Source organism: Dermochelys coriacea, chromosome 14, assembly GCF_009764565.3.
Source record: "Dermochelys coriacea isolate rDerCor1 chromosome 14, rDerCor1.pri.v4, whole genome shotgun sequence".
NCBI classification, from domain to species: domain Eukaryota; kingdom Metazoa; phylum Chordata; order Testudines; family Dermochelyidae; genus Dermochelys; species Dermochelys coriacea.
In genome coordinates this window covers 37,806,922-37,823,478 of record NC_050081.1, presented here as the reverse complement: position 1 = coordinate 37,823,478, position 16,557 = coordinate 37,806,922, and the positions used below count along the sequence as shown (strand labels likewise).

The 16,557-nt window shown below is 47.0% G+C and overlaps 1 protein-coding gene across 23 annotated transcripts in view; it reads left to right on the top strand.

Moving 5' to 3' along the window:
• Positions 1–16,557, top strand: part of LOC119842540 (C-type lectin domain family 2 member D-like) — a 36,240-nt gene that overhangs the window by 2,979 nt on the left and 16,704 nt on the right. For 11 of the 23 annotated variants that reach the window (XM_043497056.1, XM_043497063.1, XM_043497055.1 and 8 more), the window contains exons 2-3: positions 1,365–1,939; positions 14,224–14,351. Coding sequence is in view for 2 of the 23 variants with exons in the window: in XM_043497064.1 (XP_043352999.1) it covers positions 9,278–9,311 (34 nt within the window). In the remaining 21 variants the exon portion in view is untranslated. Of the gene's footprint in view, positions 1–1,364; positions 1,940–8,727; positions 8,890–9,262; positions 9,312–9,880; positions 10,043–10,149; positions 10,229–14,223; positions 14,352–16,557 lie in introns of those variants that run through there. The other 12 variants (XM_043497073.1, XM_043497067.1, XM_043497064.1 and 9 more) reach the window with 9 other exon arrangements.

Genomic DNA, 16,557 nt, shown 5'->3' with positions numbered 1-16,557 from the left:
CAAAAATCCCCCTCACCAGTGCAAGGGCCTTTCAGGACCAGACGGGAAACAAGCTGCCCATTCTGTAGTGTGTTACAGGCTGTTCCTCTACCCAATGCACAGAGGATCTGCATGTTGAGCCTGGCTCAGCTCACCACTGGAGCAGTTCATGCTGTTAGCGCTGGAGATCCCTGAATTCAGCCAGGCCAGCAGCTGTCTCCCTGGTAGCATGGCACCAGGTCAGAGGCCTGAAATTTAAGAGGCTGGGCTTGAGGGAGGCCAGGGAAGGGGAGAGACGTGCAGCGAACCCCGAATGATTATTCACCTTCTGGTCCGTTTCTAGGCCTTGTGGCCAGGGAGAAAACTGGAAAACATGAATCCGAAAGGCCGAGAAACCAGGAGGCGAACAACAGAACCCTCCTTGTTAACTCCCAGCGGCCAGCGCCACCTTCTCTTTTTCACTGTTTTCAAAGATCTGCTCCTGTCTCTTTCTCCTTGCCCAGCATTCAGAGCCTATAAAAATCCAGGCCTAATTATCGTCTTGTAGATCTTCGCATTGCAATTTGATAGGCGTTCTCCTGTCTCCTGCCACAGCTCACTCTGCTCACGTCTCTCCATGTACCCCATGCCTTGGATGCTAAGTGCCTTATTTGAGGGACAAAGGCATTAGTGAAAACATGTCAAAGGTCTAAATGCACATTAATCTTACCAAAAGCCACACCTCTCTTCTAGTGCTTTCTTGTAGATCAAAGCCTAGGGTGACCAGATGTCCCGATTTTATAGGGACAGTCCCGATTTTTGGGACCTTTTCTTATATAGGCACCTATTACCCCCCTCTCCCTCCATCCCAATTTTTCACACTTTCTATCTGGGGTCTCAAAGATATTAAATGCATCTACAGCAGCTGTTGCACAAAATTAGTAAATGTTGGCATAGTTCATGGTTTTAGAAGCCAGTCTCATGACTAAAAGAAAAGGAGTACTTGTGGCACCTTAGAGACTAACAAATTTATTAGAGCATAAGCTTTCGTGAGCTACAGCTCACTTCATCGGATGCATTTGGTGGAAAAAACAGAGGGGAGATTTTTTTCCACCAAATGCATCCGATGAAGTGAGCTGTAGCTCACGAAAGCTTATGCTCTAATAAATTGTTAGTCTCTAAGGTGCCACAAGTCCTCCTTTTCTTTTTGCGAATACAGACTAACACGGCTGCTGAAAACCAGTCTTATGACTGTTGCTCGTGATGTTTGAGCCCTTCTGTTATTTAGGAATACTGAAATGTTAGCAAAGGGTGACATTTGCCTATGTGGGCTGGCTCAGCAGCTGATCTCAAGGGTATGGAGAATTCCTCTCCGTTCCTCATATTGAACATTTCTTGTCTTGTAGGAGGCGGAAGGCCATTTGATCTCTGTGGAAGGGATTATGATTTGTTATTTAGCAACATCCTTGGAGCCATACAAATTAATTAAACGCCACAGCCCGTCTCCCTGAAGAGCTTACAGTGGAAATCAACAATGAATGCATGAGATGTAAAAACAAGTGCCCTGTGCTCATCTGGTTATTGTGCTTGGTATTGCAACCCAGGAGTACAAACTATGGATCTGAAATGAGCTGCGTGTCTGTGAAGGAACACAGATGTCACTCTGGCATTCGCTTCCAAACCTGCTGTTCCAGCCTTGCCTCTCTGGGATAGCAGCCAAGTTGGAGGTGGCTGAAATTTTCTATTCCAGGTGTGCGGAGTTTAGGAGGTGTCTGCTGTTCATCACTGCAGAGTCTGAGCCTCCCGAATAGGAATGAAATATTTCCTCGCCAAGCAAGCATTATCAGGAGCCTGTTTGGTAGGTGAGGGACAGAGCGATGAACTGACTAGCTCAAGGACCTTGTGACGTCGTTGTTGGGAAGTGAACCAAGACCTCCTGGTCAGCAGATCAGTGCTGTTTCCATCTTTTGTTGGGACCGAGGTAAGATATAGATGGTAGCCCTAAAGGGTATGTTTACGCTGCAATGTAAGCCCAGGGTTCGTAGACCTCAACTGAGCAGACCCAGGGTTTGTTAACCTAGGACAGTGGTTCCCAAGCTGGAGTTCGCAAAATGTTATAGGGGGTTTTCGGGGGGGAAAAATTCCCTAATGGTGGACAGAGCTGTCCCTAGGGACCCCGGGCAGCATGGGGCCTGGAGCCCCTGGACTTCCAAGAGCTAAGCAGATCAAAGCAAGCGTATCTATCCCCCTGAGGAGATTTAAACTTCAAGACTTCTTAGAAGAAATGGAAAGGGAGGTGGATATTTTTTGCTGTTTTTGAAATTAAATAGGCAGTTAGTATTGGTTTTTAAATTATTATGAAGAATAAGTTTAAGCTTTGTTGTAACATAAGTTGTTTGCCTGGACTGCTCAAGACCTGAATGCTCTTTGAGTTGGTTTTTTAAATACCTTCATGCTGTTTCATGTCTGATAATCCTTGATGAAACATAGGAGCCTAGTCTTATAACAGGATTAATCAAAGTGATACAAGCTACGAAAGTGAGATCTTGGAAGAGTGCTACTGTTTTCATAATGTAATGATTAATAATAGTGTGTAATAAGCATGTAATAAGAACAAATTTTGTATTTCCCAGATCACTGCTTTTATAATTTATACTCGGGTAATGGAGAAATTCCCTGGAAACATTAATTTTTAAGAGGGGGTTTGCGAGACTTGACATTTTAGTGAAAGGGGATTAAAGTTAAAGTTTGGGAATCACTGACCTAGGACTTGAGCATCTACACTTATTCAACCCTGGGCCCCACCCCAGGGCTCCAGTGTTTGCAATGCGCCCTGCCAAAATGTGGCCACTCTAGCCCTTTGTTCTGGTGCAGTGTGGGAAAAACTTGACTGTCCAGAGGACAAAGAACGTCGGCCTATGGGATTGTGGGATACTATTGGTGGACTCCCAGAACATGAATCCAGTGGGGCTGCATCTACACAACAAAGCAGTAGGGATTGAACCCTGGGTCCCGGCTTGAATCAGGTTCAGGCTTTCTACCCCAGTGGAACCCTGGGTTAGCGTGATTTGTGTGTTGATGGAAGAGGGGTTAGCCTTGAGCCTGAGTTTGAACCCTGGGCTTACATTGCAATGTGGACATATTAGAACCTGATCCCAAACCCCGTTTCTGTTCAGGTCACTGAGTGGTGGGTCCGAGCTGGCAGAACCACAGTAGGTGGGTAACAGCCAAAGCTTGGGCTAGTGGGGATTTGTTTACTAGGGGACTTTAAATGGCTTGTGTTTATAGATAGGCTTGGCAGACTTTGATAATTTTCATAACTTTGACAGATAATATTGATGTTTATTTTTAAGCTTTTTAAAAATGAACATTTAAAATTGATAAAAATCTTCTTAGCTGTGCAAAACTATGAGTTTTAAGCCTTTTAAAAATGTTTTTGTAAATGCTCGCAGTTGTGGGAAATTAATTGGGAGAGAGGGGGAGCAGACAATAATTAATGACAATAGATGTTGAGATTTAAACAGTTAAAGCTTTATAACCTTTAAAACACAAATTGCAACATCTCATGTCAAAACATATAAGGGAAATACACGTCAGACAAACCCTAATCCGTCCTCAAGCAGTATTTTCCTTACTTTGTTCTTCTGTAAATCTTGATAATTGTGGATGGAAATATTTTTGTCGTCAGTTTGTGCATTTGCGGTGAAATTGATCAGTGGCAGATCAAAATCTAATCCTGCCGAGCCTATTTACACTGCATAAATGGTTCACAAAGAAAAAAGAAAACATCCGCTGAAGTGAGCTGTAGCTCACGAAAGCTTATGCTCTAATAAATTAGTTAGTCTCTAAGGTGTCACAAGTCCTCCTGTTCTTTTTATGGATACAGACTAACACGGCTGCTACTCTGAAACCTCACAAAGGAAAGTCCCCTCTTTCCCCAGGTAGCTTTCAGGAGCCTGGAAAATAGTTCCATTGCAGAACATTCTCTGCTCCCAAATGGGTGAAGAGGGACGCGTGTGTGTGTCTGTGTTGCCCCAGTTTGTGTCGACCCCTGGGGGGGGGTGGTTGTGTGTGTGTGTGTGTGTGTGTGTGTGTGTTTTCAGTGTCCTCATCCGCTCCCCCCCAAAATGTGTGTCTTCCCTCTCCTGCTCTCTGTGTTCCCCGCCATTGTGTCCTCTCTGATTCCTAGTATGTGTGAGTCCCCCCTGCCTTGGGGTGTGTGTATGTGCCTTTTGCACCCCCTTTTATGTGTGTTTTCTCCCCAAGTATGTATTGTAGGAAGATCTCATAATGGAAGAAAGAGGACCAGGTTTCAGAAGAGATCTATATACACCTGTGACATGAGAGATTCAGGAATCCAAGCCAGTTGTGTGTGTATGTCCGTCCCTGGGCAGGTGTGTGTGGGTGTGGGTGTGGGTGTCTGTACCTGTTCCCACTGCCCCCTGCTTTGTTCCTCCTGAGGATAAAGGTAATCTTTCCCTGCTGCGTAGCTCCATTCCAGACATGTGGCATGTGAGCCATGCTCTGTAGGCCAATGCACTTTGCTTCTCTGCTTTAAAGAGTCCTTTGTTTGCTTCCCCCACCATGCAGCTGCTAAGAGATCATCTGTCATCCGCCCCACCCCCAGCATACTAGGACCACAATAATCACTCTGTTTACGTCTGCTCTCACACCCCCCCACGGCTGCTTCTAAATGCCAGACGCTTGGACCTATGGTCAGTGGGAGCAGATGTTAAACTAAACTGCAGCACACCTCTCAGGGCAACCTCTCTGTTTAGTTACGTTGGGGTTCCCCTGAGACCTCTTCCCCTCAGCTTCCCAAGAACAACTCTGGGCTGATCACTTAAGTTTCTTATTTGGCATATAGCAAAGCTACTCTGAGTTGATCAGACTCAAGGGAGGTGTGGTACGACCTATATCCACCCCCTACACAAGTTATACCACCAACCTCTTCCTATATACATTACGTTGCATTCATGATACATCGCTTCACATTTTGGTATTGCCTTGGTTCCTTTTGCAGGAACCAATCCCTGTACAGCAAGTTCTACCCACGCAGTATGTTTGACTTTACTCTTGTCCTTTGTTTTCTTCTTGTTAACAAATGGTTCCCCATGTGGTCCATTTGCTTATCTTAGCACAACATTTCTGCTGCTGTGGTTACCTCCCTAATCTTGAAGGGATAGTGCAATGGTTTGAGCACTGACTTGCTAAACCCAGGGTTGTGAGTTCAATCCTTGAGGGGGCCATTTAGGGATCTGGGGCAAAAATTGGGGAACCATCCCCTAGGAAATTGCAAAAACTGGTTTTGATCAGATTCAACTGTCTGTTAATTGCTCATTTATCTTCTTTTGCTGCTTGTTTTTTCCTTTGCTTCCCTAGCATCTAAATGCAAATGTGGTTGCTAGGAGTCCGGCCAACGAATAACAGCTGCATCACATTGCAGTCTGTTTCTTGTGCTTTTAAGCAAATTGGTTTAACCAATTTTTTTTTTTTTTTTTTTTTAGTTTTATAGCCTGTTTTTCTTCAGGAAATGAGTCTGAGTGGGGGGTTGGGAAAGATGTTTTAGGCGGAAGCTCTGCAGTGACGCAGACCACTGGGTCCCTGACTGGCCTTCGAAGTGCTAGCCAGGCTTGGGGTTGTTTGGCCTCCAAAAGCGGACAGCAGCCAGCACATTGAATCCAGCATGGACGTAAGCTAGGACAGCTCTGTCTCAAAGCCCTGGGACATCAACAGGCCTCAGTTCCAGACCCGTCCATTGCCATGGGCACTCTGCACATCCTACCCCCACAGAGTTTGGTGCCAGGCTTTGTATCCACATTGCAGACGGACAGAGCAGCTTGTGGGGATAATGCTGCTTCCTTTGAAGTGCCTACTGCTGGTTTTCATGCCCTGCAGATGCTGTTACTAGGGGACCAGGCTGCAGGGTGGGTTGATCTCGCATCTGACCCAGTTCTTCATGATAGCAGAGCTCTTTGTTCAGAGACAGGAGCTCTAGAATTCTTTACCCACTGCATCATGATGCCAGTCTGGCTTGATTTTGAAGCCGCAGGGCAAACAATGGGCCCAGTTCATGCAGCCCATTTATACCAGCGCAGCGGAGACACAAAGCCTGGCACCAAACTGTGGTGGTAAGACTTGCTCATGACAACTGAAGGGTCTGGAACTGGGGCCCCATTGATGTCCCACAACTTTGAGACAGAGCGGATGAGATTGATGGATTCCAAGGCCAGAATGGACCATTGTGATCACGTAGCCCAAGCTCCGAATAGCACCCGCCAGAGAACGGCCCTGGATGAATTCCAGTTTGAACTAGAGCAAAGGGTTTAGAAAAACATCCAATCCTGATGGAAACATTTACAGTGGTGGAGATTTTATTAATATTCAGATAATAAAAAGGTACCAATTCCAGACTTTTCTAATGTCTTATTTTTGTAATATATAGAACCAAGACCCACTTGTTTTGGATTTTTTTGGTTTTTATTTTGTTTAAAAGTCCCTGGGAATTTATCAGTTTTGTTTATTACAAAAATTAAAAAAAAAACTAACTGCACAGGTTTCTAGGTAAATATTGTAGGCACTCACATATGTGTGTGTGTTTCACTTTAATAGACAGCCTCACATTTACACTTAGACTAACTTATTATAAACGTGAACATACCCACCGAATGTAAAGTACTGGATTTTTTTAAACATAATCAGTATTTTCATGTACTGGAGAGGTCAAAAATTGGTTAACTCCTCCCCAACCAAATAGATTTTGTAAAACCCTGGAATTTTTCAGTTAAAAATTGAAAACAAATGGCATTCTGTATAATAAGCATTAAATAGGCATTTAGCCAGAAACTCAGCCAGCCAGACACCTACAATTCTTCATTGTTCACTGTAATTGGTGGTTTCGGGAGGGGCAGGGGATTTTAACACCTGTCAAAGAAGAAATTTATTTCAGCTGCTTTTCCGTTGAGGAGGGCTGTGGTATTTCACCACTCTCCATCTTTCCTTATCTAGCTCTCCAGTTTGTCCTTGCCTGGCTAGAGAATAATCGGTTGTGAGATATGTTGTATCTACCCCCCAGCAGCTACTGCAGTCAACCACAACTCCCAACTGCTGTTTTCTGACGGTTCGCCCACAGTGCCCTGAAGCAGGGAGCCTCCAACTGCCTGTTCGGTTCGGCAGATGCAGGTGTCATGGGGATTGTTCTGAGATACCTGTTAGTGATGGAGGGAGAGAATAACGCCTGCCTCAGACTCTTCCCAACTCACCCATGTCGGTACCCCCACCCCCGGCAGTGCGGGATTCATCTGCTGATCTCTGGCCTGCACACTCGAGTCCCACCTGCCCACCCACCAGACACGCACGCAGCCTTATAGACTCATAGACCTGAAGGCCAGGAGGGCCCGTCGTGATCATCCAGTCTGACCTCCTGCACCTTGCAGGCCACAGAACCTCGTCCACCCACTCCTGCGATCCACCCCAAATCTCTGGCTGAGTCACTGACCTCCTCACATCATGGTTTAAAAACTTCAAGCGACAAGAGAATCCACCATTTTACACTAGTTCAAACCTGCAAGTGACCCATGCCCCATGGTGCAGAGGAAGATGAAATCTCCCCAGGGTCTCTGCCAAGCTGAGCTAGGGGAAAATTCCTTCCTGACCCCAAATCTGGCGACCCCAGTTAGACCCTGAGCATGTGGGCGAGACCCACCAGACAGACGCCTGGGCAAGAATCCTCTGTAGTACCTCCAAGCCCTCCCCTCTAGTGTCCCATCATGGGCCATTGGAGATATTTGCAGTCATGGATGGCAGTCATGGATGGGCCACATGCCACTGTAGGAACTTCATCGTAACTCCCCCCTCCATCTCCCATAAACTTATCAAGCTCAGTCTTAAAATAAGTTATTTGTTGTCTGCACTGCTCCCCTCGGAAGACTGTTTCAGAACTAAACTCCCCTGGTGATTAGAAACCTTCATCATAAATTTAGTTTTGAAATTAGATGGCCAGTTTATATCCATTTTTTTTCTTGTGCCAACATTGGCCCTTGACTAAAATAACTCCTCTCCCTTCCTGGTATTGATCTCTCTGATCTATTTATAGAGAGCAATCCTATCTCCCCTCTGCCTTCGTTTGGTTAGGCTAAACAAGCCAAGCTCCTTAAATCTCCTCTCGTAAGGTAGGATCTCCATATCTCACATCGTCCTAGTAGCCCTTCTCTGCATCTGTTCTAGTCTGGATTCATCTTTCTTAAACACGGAAAACCAGAACTGCCCACAGTATTCCAGATGAGGTCTCACCAGTGCTTTGTATAATCAGAGAATCATAGGACTGGAAGGGACCCTGCACTCAAGGCAGGCCTAAGTATTATCTAGACCATCCCTGACAGGTGTTTGTCCAAACTGCTCTTAAAAATCTCCAATGATGGAGATTCCACCACCTCCGTAGGCAATTTATGCCAGTGCTTAACCACCCTGACAGTTAGTACTGACTAACGGTATGAACCCTTCCCTGTCTCTACTGGAAATATATTGTCTAATGCATCCTAGGGTTGCATTAGCTTTTTTCATGGCCTGATCACACTTCTGGCTCATAGAGAGAGGCAGCTGGCCAGGGAGGTGACTATCTCACAAGAAACTACTCGGGCGGTTTAATCGCCTGACTCCAGAGACATGTCCCGTTTGTGGATAGCTAGCGGAGATAGGTGCCTCGCTCCAGCCTGGACTTAGGTGCTAAACTCCCTGAGGGGTCAGGGCTTAGGACATGCCCATCTCATTAGCACTGGCTGGAGTAGGCGTCTCCCTGCCTAGCATGCTGGCTGTTGTGGACCCCATTCTATGGCATCTACCTCTCCCCATTCATTGTGTAGGGAGCCGGGGAACCTAACCCAGGCATGGTGGATGCTGGTGCAGTTCCTGAGATTTTTCTAGGCATCTGAAAAATGGTGTTGTGACTTTCAGCAGCCAGACACCCTTTGTGAGTCCAGGCCTCCCTGCCTTGAAGAGAGGAAGGATGGTCCAGTCATTAGGACATTAGCCTGGGACCTGCAAAACCTGGCTTTGATTCCCTGCTCCAACCCGTGATACCTGGGGTGAATCACCTAGGTCCTGATCTTCATTGGTATTTACAAGCCTATTTCCCATTTAAATCAATCTGGGCCACAGTTCCCCATCTGTCATACGGGAGGTAAAAGCACTGCCCTACCTTGTAGGGTTAAATGCTTTAAAATATTAAGATGATTGGATGCTATTGTAATGGCATGTTTTGCATAGTCAGTTAGTCTCCGCTTACTCCCCCGGCCATGCCCTCAGCAGCTGGCCATGTTCTATGGGTGTTGCAGCAGAACTGAGTCGAAAGGAATGTATTGTAAGGATCAGAGTAGCAGCTGTGTTAGTCTGTATTTGCAAAAAAGAAAAGGAGTACTTGTGGCACCTTAGAGACTAACAAATTTTTGGAGAGGAAGATGATGTCTGTCTGTATCTGTATGAGTTTTTTCATGAAGTGTATAGATTTCCACTCCATACAGCTAAATTCAGTGCCTTGCATAATAACAGGTTTCTCTAAGGTGCCACAAGTACTCCTTTTCTTTTTTGTATTGTAGGGACTTTCTGTTTTTTGCTGGTGACGTTTTATACCTTGATGAGGGGAGAGCCTTGCAGGGGGGAAAAGGCTGGATATCATTGGCAGTGCAATAGTGGTGTTCTTGGTATGACAAAATAGCAGGTCTGCTAGGAAATGAGGGGCTAAAGGGTGAAGAACTGTGACAGGGTGCCAAGCAGAAAACTGCTTAGCCAACCCTCTGTCACTCCAGTTCCAATTAAGGGAGGTGAATTGGAGCTGGGTAGACCACCTGGCCCTGATTGGGGAAGCTTGAACAGCTGCTGCCTCATTAGGCTGGGGCTGAATAAGAGCCCCAGGGGAAGGAAACTGGGGGAGGAGCTGGAAAGAGGAAAGGCAGTGAGGGGAAGTAGAGAGACAGCTTGGCCCCCTCACTCCTGCTGGTGGATTGCAAGAAGGGGACAACTTGTATGGTGGAAAGGTGTTGGGAGCACAGCCTGTAAGTAAAAGCACCAGGTGGGCACTGCACCTAAAAGGTCTGTTTAAAAAAAGAAAAGGAGTATTTGTGGCGCCTTGGAGACTAACAAATTTATTTGAGCATAAGCTTTTGTGAGCTACAGCTCACTTCATCGGACGCATTCGGTCTGTGTGACTTTTTCAGTCCAGCGAGAGTAGGAGCCAGGAGGGCCCTGCAGGGACACTGTTACACAAACCTTAAAGGTATAGAGGAGAGGCTTGTGTCTAATGCTGTAGAGGAGCGGGAGCCAGTGGGAGAGACCAGAGAGGCATCTAAGCTGGCAGGGTAACAAACTCCAAGGGTAACCGTCACTGGAGGTTTTTAGGAACAGGTTAGACCAGCCCTGACAGCATCTGTGTATGTTTACTTGGTCCTGCCACAGAGCAGGGGTCTGGACTTGATGAGCTCTCGAGGTCCTGTCCAGCCCGACATTGCTGTGACTCTGTGTTCTTAACAGCCACATTGTGAATAAAGTGGAGAAGGGGTGAGCTTGTGTGTGTGTGTGTGTGAGAGAGAGAGAGAGACACACACACACACACACACACACACACACCCGGGGGGGGGGAAGAAAGGAGGGGGGACAGTGTGGGAGGGAGAGAAAATTGCTTCTCTTTGGGACCTTAAAGCGAGCGTAGGGAAAATTGGCATCAATATGAAAGATGCTTTATGCTGCCAGAGTAAGCATTTTATATTTAGTACCCAGACCAGTGTGTGCACTAAAAACAACCCCCCCCCTCAAAACAAAACGCTCCCTAGCACACCCTATTCTGTTCTCCATGGATGGGATGAGAGAGGGAACGAATTTCATGTCACCGACAGGTGCTCATGTAGTGCAGCAATGAGGAGGGGAAAAGAATAGAATTTATATGGCAGCATCTGGAGACTCTTTGGGATCAGAGCCTCTTTGCCCTGGGAGTTTTACAGATAGAGTTAAGTCCCTTCCCTGAAGAGCTTGCAGTCTGAATAGACACAACAGACCAGCAGCTGGGGCCTTTGCTAGAACGTGCATGTGAAAGTAGTGAAGAATGGGAATAGCTTTTTAGGGATGTGGTTGGTTGTGACTGGTTGCAGTCTCGCGTGTGTTTTACTTATCTAGTTAAGTTTAATGCTGCAGCTGCTGTTTGGTCTGTTTTTACCCCTGATAGTTTTAGTTTCATTCTATTTATATGATACGAAAGTTCCCCAATTAATTCTGTGCGACAGGCCCGGCTCTGTTTTTAATCACAATCCGGGGACCCTGGGGCATAAATTTAGGGCTACGCACCTGCCTCAATGCACAGCAAGGTTCCCGCTAGCGTCTGTGACAATCTGCAAGGCAATGAAAGGGGAAATCTGTTCTTGATGAAATAACGGTATTCTGAGTTATGATTATTTCTGTGGTTCCTTGTTCTGGCTCACTCACTCGTGTGTGGGTGCCAGGCAGTTTATTGCCCCCACCACCCATGAAAAAATGATTACAATCTTTTTTCCCCACATCGACAAGGCCTTTATCACAGGGCCGTCCTCTGTCTCTGATAAGGCCTCAACGGCATCAGCTACTATCCTGGATGCAAGGAGGCTCTGTTCCCCCTGGTTAGCTCAGCTGTGTGGGAAGAAGGGATATTGGGTGCTGGGCTCTTTGGAAAATCCGACTCCCAGGGGTGGGTTCGCTTTATTTGCAGCTGCAGCCCATTGCTGACTCCTTCAATTTGTGATCCACTTGCATCCCCAGCTCCTTTTCAGCAGTACAACCCCCGAGCCAGCTATTCCCCAGTTTGTAGGTAAGCGTTTGATTTTTTTTTTCCTTCCCATGTGCAGTACTTTGAGCTTGTCTTTACTGAATTTCATCTTGTTGAATTCAGACCAATTCCCCTATTTGTTAAGGTCGTTTTGAATTCTCATCCAGCCCCCCCAAAGTGCTTGTGATCCTCCCAGCGTGGTGTCAGCTGCAAATTTTACAAGCACCTGAGACAGGACCCTGGTAGACGCCACTAGATCCATGTAGACCTTCCTGCCCTGAAGCCCGGTGAGATGAGCGGGTCTCTGAGTCCAGGCGACAACATTTACATGGCAATTTTTAGCGCCATAGCACAAACCCGAGTCTGTAGTCCCAGACTCTGAGACTTGTTGCCATGGGTGGTGTTTTGCAGTGTAGACTCTGTGTGTTGCATCTGCCCATGGCCAGATGGGGTTTATAGCACACAATGAGAAAAGAGAAGGAAGAGAGTAACATACGAGTAGACACTTGAAGGCTCCTCTGCAGCTTTGGGGGCGTGGACCAGACCTGGGTGTGTGTGTTTGCAGCAGGCTAGCATGTCTGACTCAACAAGGCAGGGTGCTGGAGTCCCAAGCTGGCAGGGAAAACGGGCTCCGAAGTAAATTCAGCACATCAGGTGACAGTCCCAAGGGGGTCTCTGTGACCCAACCCATCACAGCACCTACCTTTAAGAAGGGGAAGAAAGAGGACCCAGGGAATATTAGATTGAAAATGCCGTCAACCCTTCCTCCCAGTCTGGCAGTGAACCAGTGAAAAGCACTCTGTGCGTACGGTCTTTCACCCAGTTGGGCATCCACCTTATAGCAATTTCATCTAGACCATGCTTCCCTAGGTCACTTATGAAAATGTCATGTGGGGCTGTGTCAGAAGCCTTGCTCTCATGCTCCCGTGACTGGAAATGAAAGTTAGCCCAATCAGGCTGAAAATAAGATGTACATTTTTAACAAGGAAGGGAATTAACCACTGGAACAACTTACACAGCGGTCACAGTGGAATTATTTTGGGAACTTATCTCTGGCTTAGAGAGAAGAGACTCCCATCTGTCTGTCTCCACCGTGAGATTTTTATCAGCTTAAATTCAGGAGGGGGGAGTTGCTAATTAAAGCCCAGCTCTGCAAACAGACTCGCTCCACTGAAGGAGCATGAACTCAACTGGCATTTCCATTGTTTGCATGATAGCCCTGCTTAGGGGCCCCATTGTGTAGGTGCCTGCACAGATGCTTCCCTCCTACACAACCCACAGGCTCAAATTATGGCAACAGTGGAGAGGCAGGCAAACAAGTTGTGACAACAATGTAGCAACCGTTGGAGGAAACAGATGGGGCAAGTGCAGTGAGCATGATTTAGATAGCCGGTGATCATCACAGCTTGTCCTTTGCCTAGTAACTGTGCCCCAGCTCTGAAATCTCTATTGAGGGGACAGAGCTGGGGCACAGAGTACCTCTGCTGGGGAGGGCGGGGTTTAGTGACGATCATCTAGTATTTAGCCCTGTTTGTTAGCCTGAGATGGAATTTGGGGGTTTGTTTGCCTGTTTGACTTTTGATCTTCTGTATGTTGCATCTGCTGGTGGCCAGATGGGGTTTATAGCACACAATGAGACAAGAGAAGGAGAAGAGTTAAAGTCTCGCTGGGGATGGTGGGAGTTTGACTTACGAGCAGACACTCGAAGGCTGCCTGACTCCTCTCCCAAGCCAAGGTCAAGCAACCAGTCGGGAGGGGAGAGACAGGTCTGTGATGGGGGGGCAGGGGAAGGCATAAGAGAGGCTAAAAGCCAAAGAAACAGTGATCCTGGCCAAAACACGCCCTCACTCCTTACCCCGTAGGAAAGAAGTGGTGATGAAGCCCCCGACTCCTGATCCTCCAAAACAAACCATGACCATCAATTGAAAGGGGTGGGACCATGACCATCAATTGTAAGGGGAGGGATGGGGCAGGGGCAGGCACTACAGGTCTGATTAGGCCTGATAAGAAAGAGGAGGGGGAACGGGAATAGCTCTGCTGGTGTGCAGATCTGTGATTGTGTTTGCTTGGTAACCCCAATAAACATTGTGCCTGCACCTGGGACTGTGGCCTTCGGCTTTTAGTCTGCATGACAGGAACCAAGGGAGGGCAAACTGCTGGGGGAAGCCTGGGGGCGGTTTCAGGAAGTGCCTGCAGTGGGGGAGTAGAGGAAGGTGACATCAGATAGCTTGTGGGGTGGGGGCGGGATATGGGGACATCCAAGGAGCCCCTGCTGGGTGCAGTGAGGCCAGTCAGCATATGCTACAAAGTGCCACTCCCCTTAGTGAGCTGTAGCTCACGAAAGCTTATGCTCTAATAAATTTGTTAGTCTCTAAGGTGCCACAAGTCCTCCTTTTTTTTTTAGTGTAATAAGTAGGAGTCAACATGGATTGTCAAGAAAAAAATCATACTAACCCAACCTAACTTCCTTCTTTTAACAGGGTCACTGGCCAAGTGGAGAAGTAGGAGACGTGATGTATCTTGATTTTTAGTAAGGCCTTTGACTTAGTCCCACATGACATTCTCAAAAGCAAACGGAGGAATGTGGTCTAAATGAAATTACTATAAGGTGGGTGCACCTCTGGTTGAAAGATTGTACTCAGTAGTTATCAGTGGCTCTCTGTCCAGCTGAGAGGATGTATCTAGTAGGGTTTAGCAGGGGTCAGTTGTAGGTCAGGTGCTTTTCATTATTTACCTTAATTACCTGGATAATAGAGTGGAGCATATGCTTATAAACTGGGAGGCTGATACCAAGCTGGGAGGGGTTGCAAGCACGTTGGAGGACAAGATAAGAATTCAAAATGACCTTGATAAATTGGAGAATTGGTCTGAAATCAGCCAGATGAAATTCAGTAAGGACAAGTGTAAAGTGCTACACGTAAGAAGGAGGGGAAAAAATAAATGGACGACTATAAACTGGGGAAGAAGTGGCCAGGTGGTTGTAGTGGGGAAAAGGATCTGGGAGTTCTAGTGGATCAAAAATTGAATGTGAGACGACAATGTGATGCAGCTTCAAAAAAAGGCTTTAATATCATTCTGGGGTGCATGAACAAGAGTGCCATGTGGAAGACAGAGGAGGTCATTGTCCAGCCCCCTTGGACCTGGTGAAACCTCATCTGGGGTACAGTGCCCAATTCTGGACCTTAAGAAAGGTGTGGACAATTTGGAGAGACTTCACAGGAGAGCAACAAAAGTAATAAAAGGTTTAGAAAACCCGACTTATGGGAAAAGGATGAAAGAATTGGACATGTTTAGTCGTGAGAAGAGAAGGCTGAGGGGGGACTTGATAGCAGCCTTCAAATATGTTAAGGGCTGTTATAAAGAGGACTGTGATCAATTGTTCTTCATGTCCACTGATGGCAGGACAAGAAGTAATGGGCTGAATCTTCAGCAAGGCAGATTTAGGTTAGATATTAGGAAAAAATAGAACTCTAAGGGAGTTAAGCTCTGGAACAGGCGTCCATGGGAGGTTGTGGATTCCCCATCACTGGAGGTGTTTAAGACCAGGCTGGACAAACACTTGTCAGAGACGGTCTAGGTTTACTTGGTCATGCTCGGCACAGGGGGCTGGACTTGATGACCTGTGAGGTCCCTTCCCATCTGACATTTTTTGGATCCTATGATTTGATGAACTGGTTCTTTGAGGAGTTCAGGGGCAATTTGCCTCCTTGGATTTTTGCTTTTAAGCATTGTTAATCTGAAATATTTGTTGATTTGAAAATGCGCTCAACCCCGGCTCTGCCTGCCATTCCACCCTGTCTCAGTAAATGCACACCACGTAACAATGGCTCCAAAGCTAAAAGCCTCCAAGGCCCATTGACGTTAAAGGCTCAAGTTCAATTAAAGGTCTCGCTCTGCCAATTCCACCTGAAAATGTGTGGGAGAAAGAAAACTAGGTCCAGGAAGGTGAGAGTGAGGTGAAAGTTCTAGCATTTAGGAACTGTGATTGTAACCAAGGTCAAGTCAGCCGCCCCTTCCTCATTAAACCAGCACAAGACTTTCAGCTGAAGTGCCTCAGCTGATCTCCGTTATGTGTCCTCTGGCGTCTCTCACTCACAATCACAGTTACTTTACTGGTTGTATTCTTACTGTGGGGTCTAGAGGCCCTAACTGAGACCAGGACCCCACTGTGCTGGGCACAGAACAGACACACACTCAGAGGCAGAGGGTTGGCAAGTGAAATGCACCAGAAAGAAAGGGACAGGTGGGGAAACTGAGTCACAGAGCGGGACTTGCCCAAGGTCACCTAGGAAAGCAGTGGCAAAGCTGCGAACAGAATTGAGCTCTCCTGAGTCCCAGCGTGGTACCCTCGCTATTTAGGGTGACCAGATGTCCCAATTTTATAGGGACCTCCTGATATTTGGGGCTTTTTCTTCTATAGGTTCCTATTACACCCCCCACCCTCTGTCCCAATTTTTCACACTTGCTGTCTGGTCACCCTACCACTACTAGACCATCCTGTCCCACAGGAGTCCATGGGTGTTGAACTAGATAGGATGGCCCCTTCCCGTTTCTTTCTGCACCAGCCAGAAAGGAGGGGGAGCTGCAAAGGAGGCTGCTCAACCCAAGCCAGGGAGAGGAGGATGGGCCTTGCCTCTGCTTTTAGCACCCCCTTTCTTTAACCCCTGGAGTTCTGACAAGAAGGGACAAGGGGAGATGGGGGGTGGAGGGGGGGGAGGTCAGCACAGGGATCAGAGCCCAGGCAGTGGGGGTGCAAGGTCTAAAGCCACCGGTGGGTCTCTCTTATTCAGGACTGCTTGTGGGATGTTAGTGCA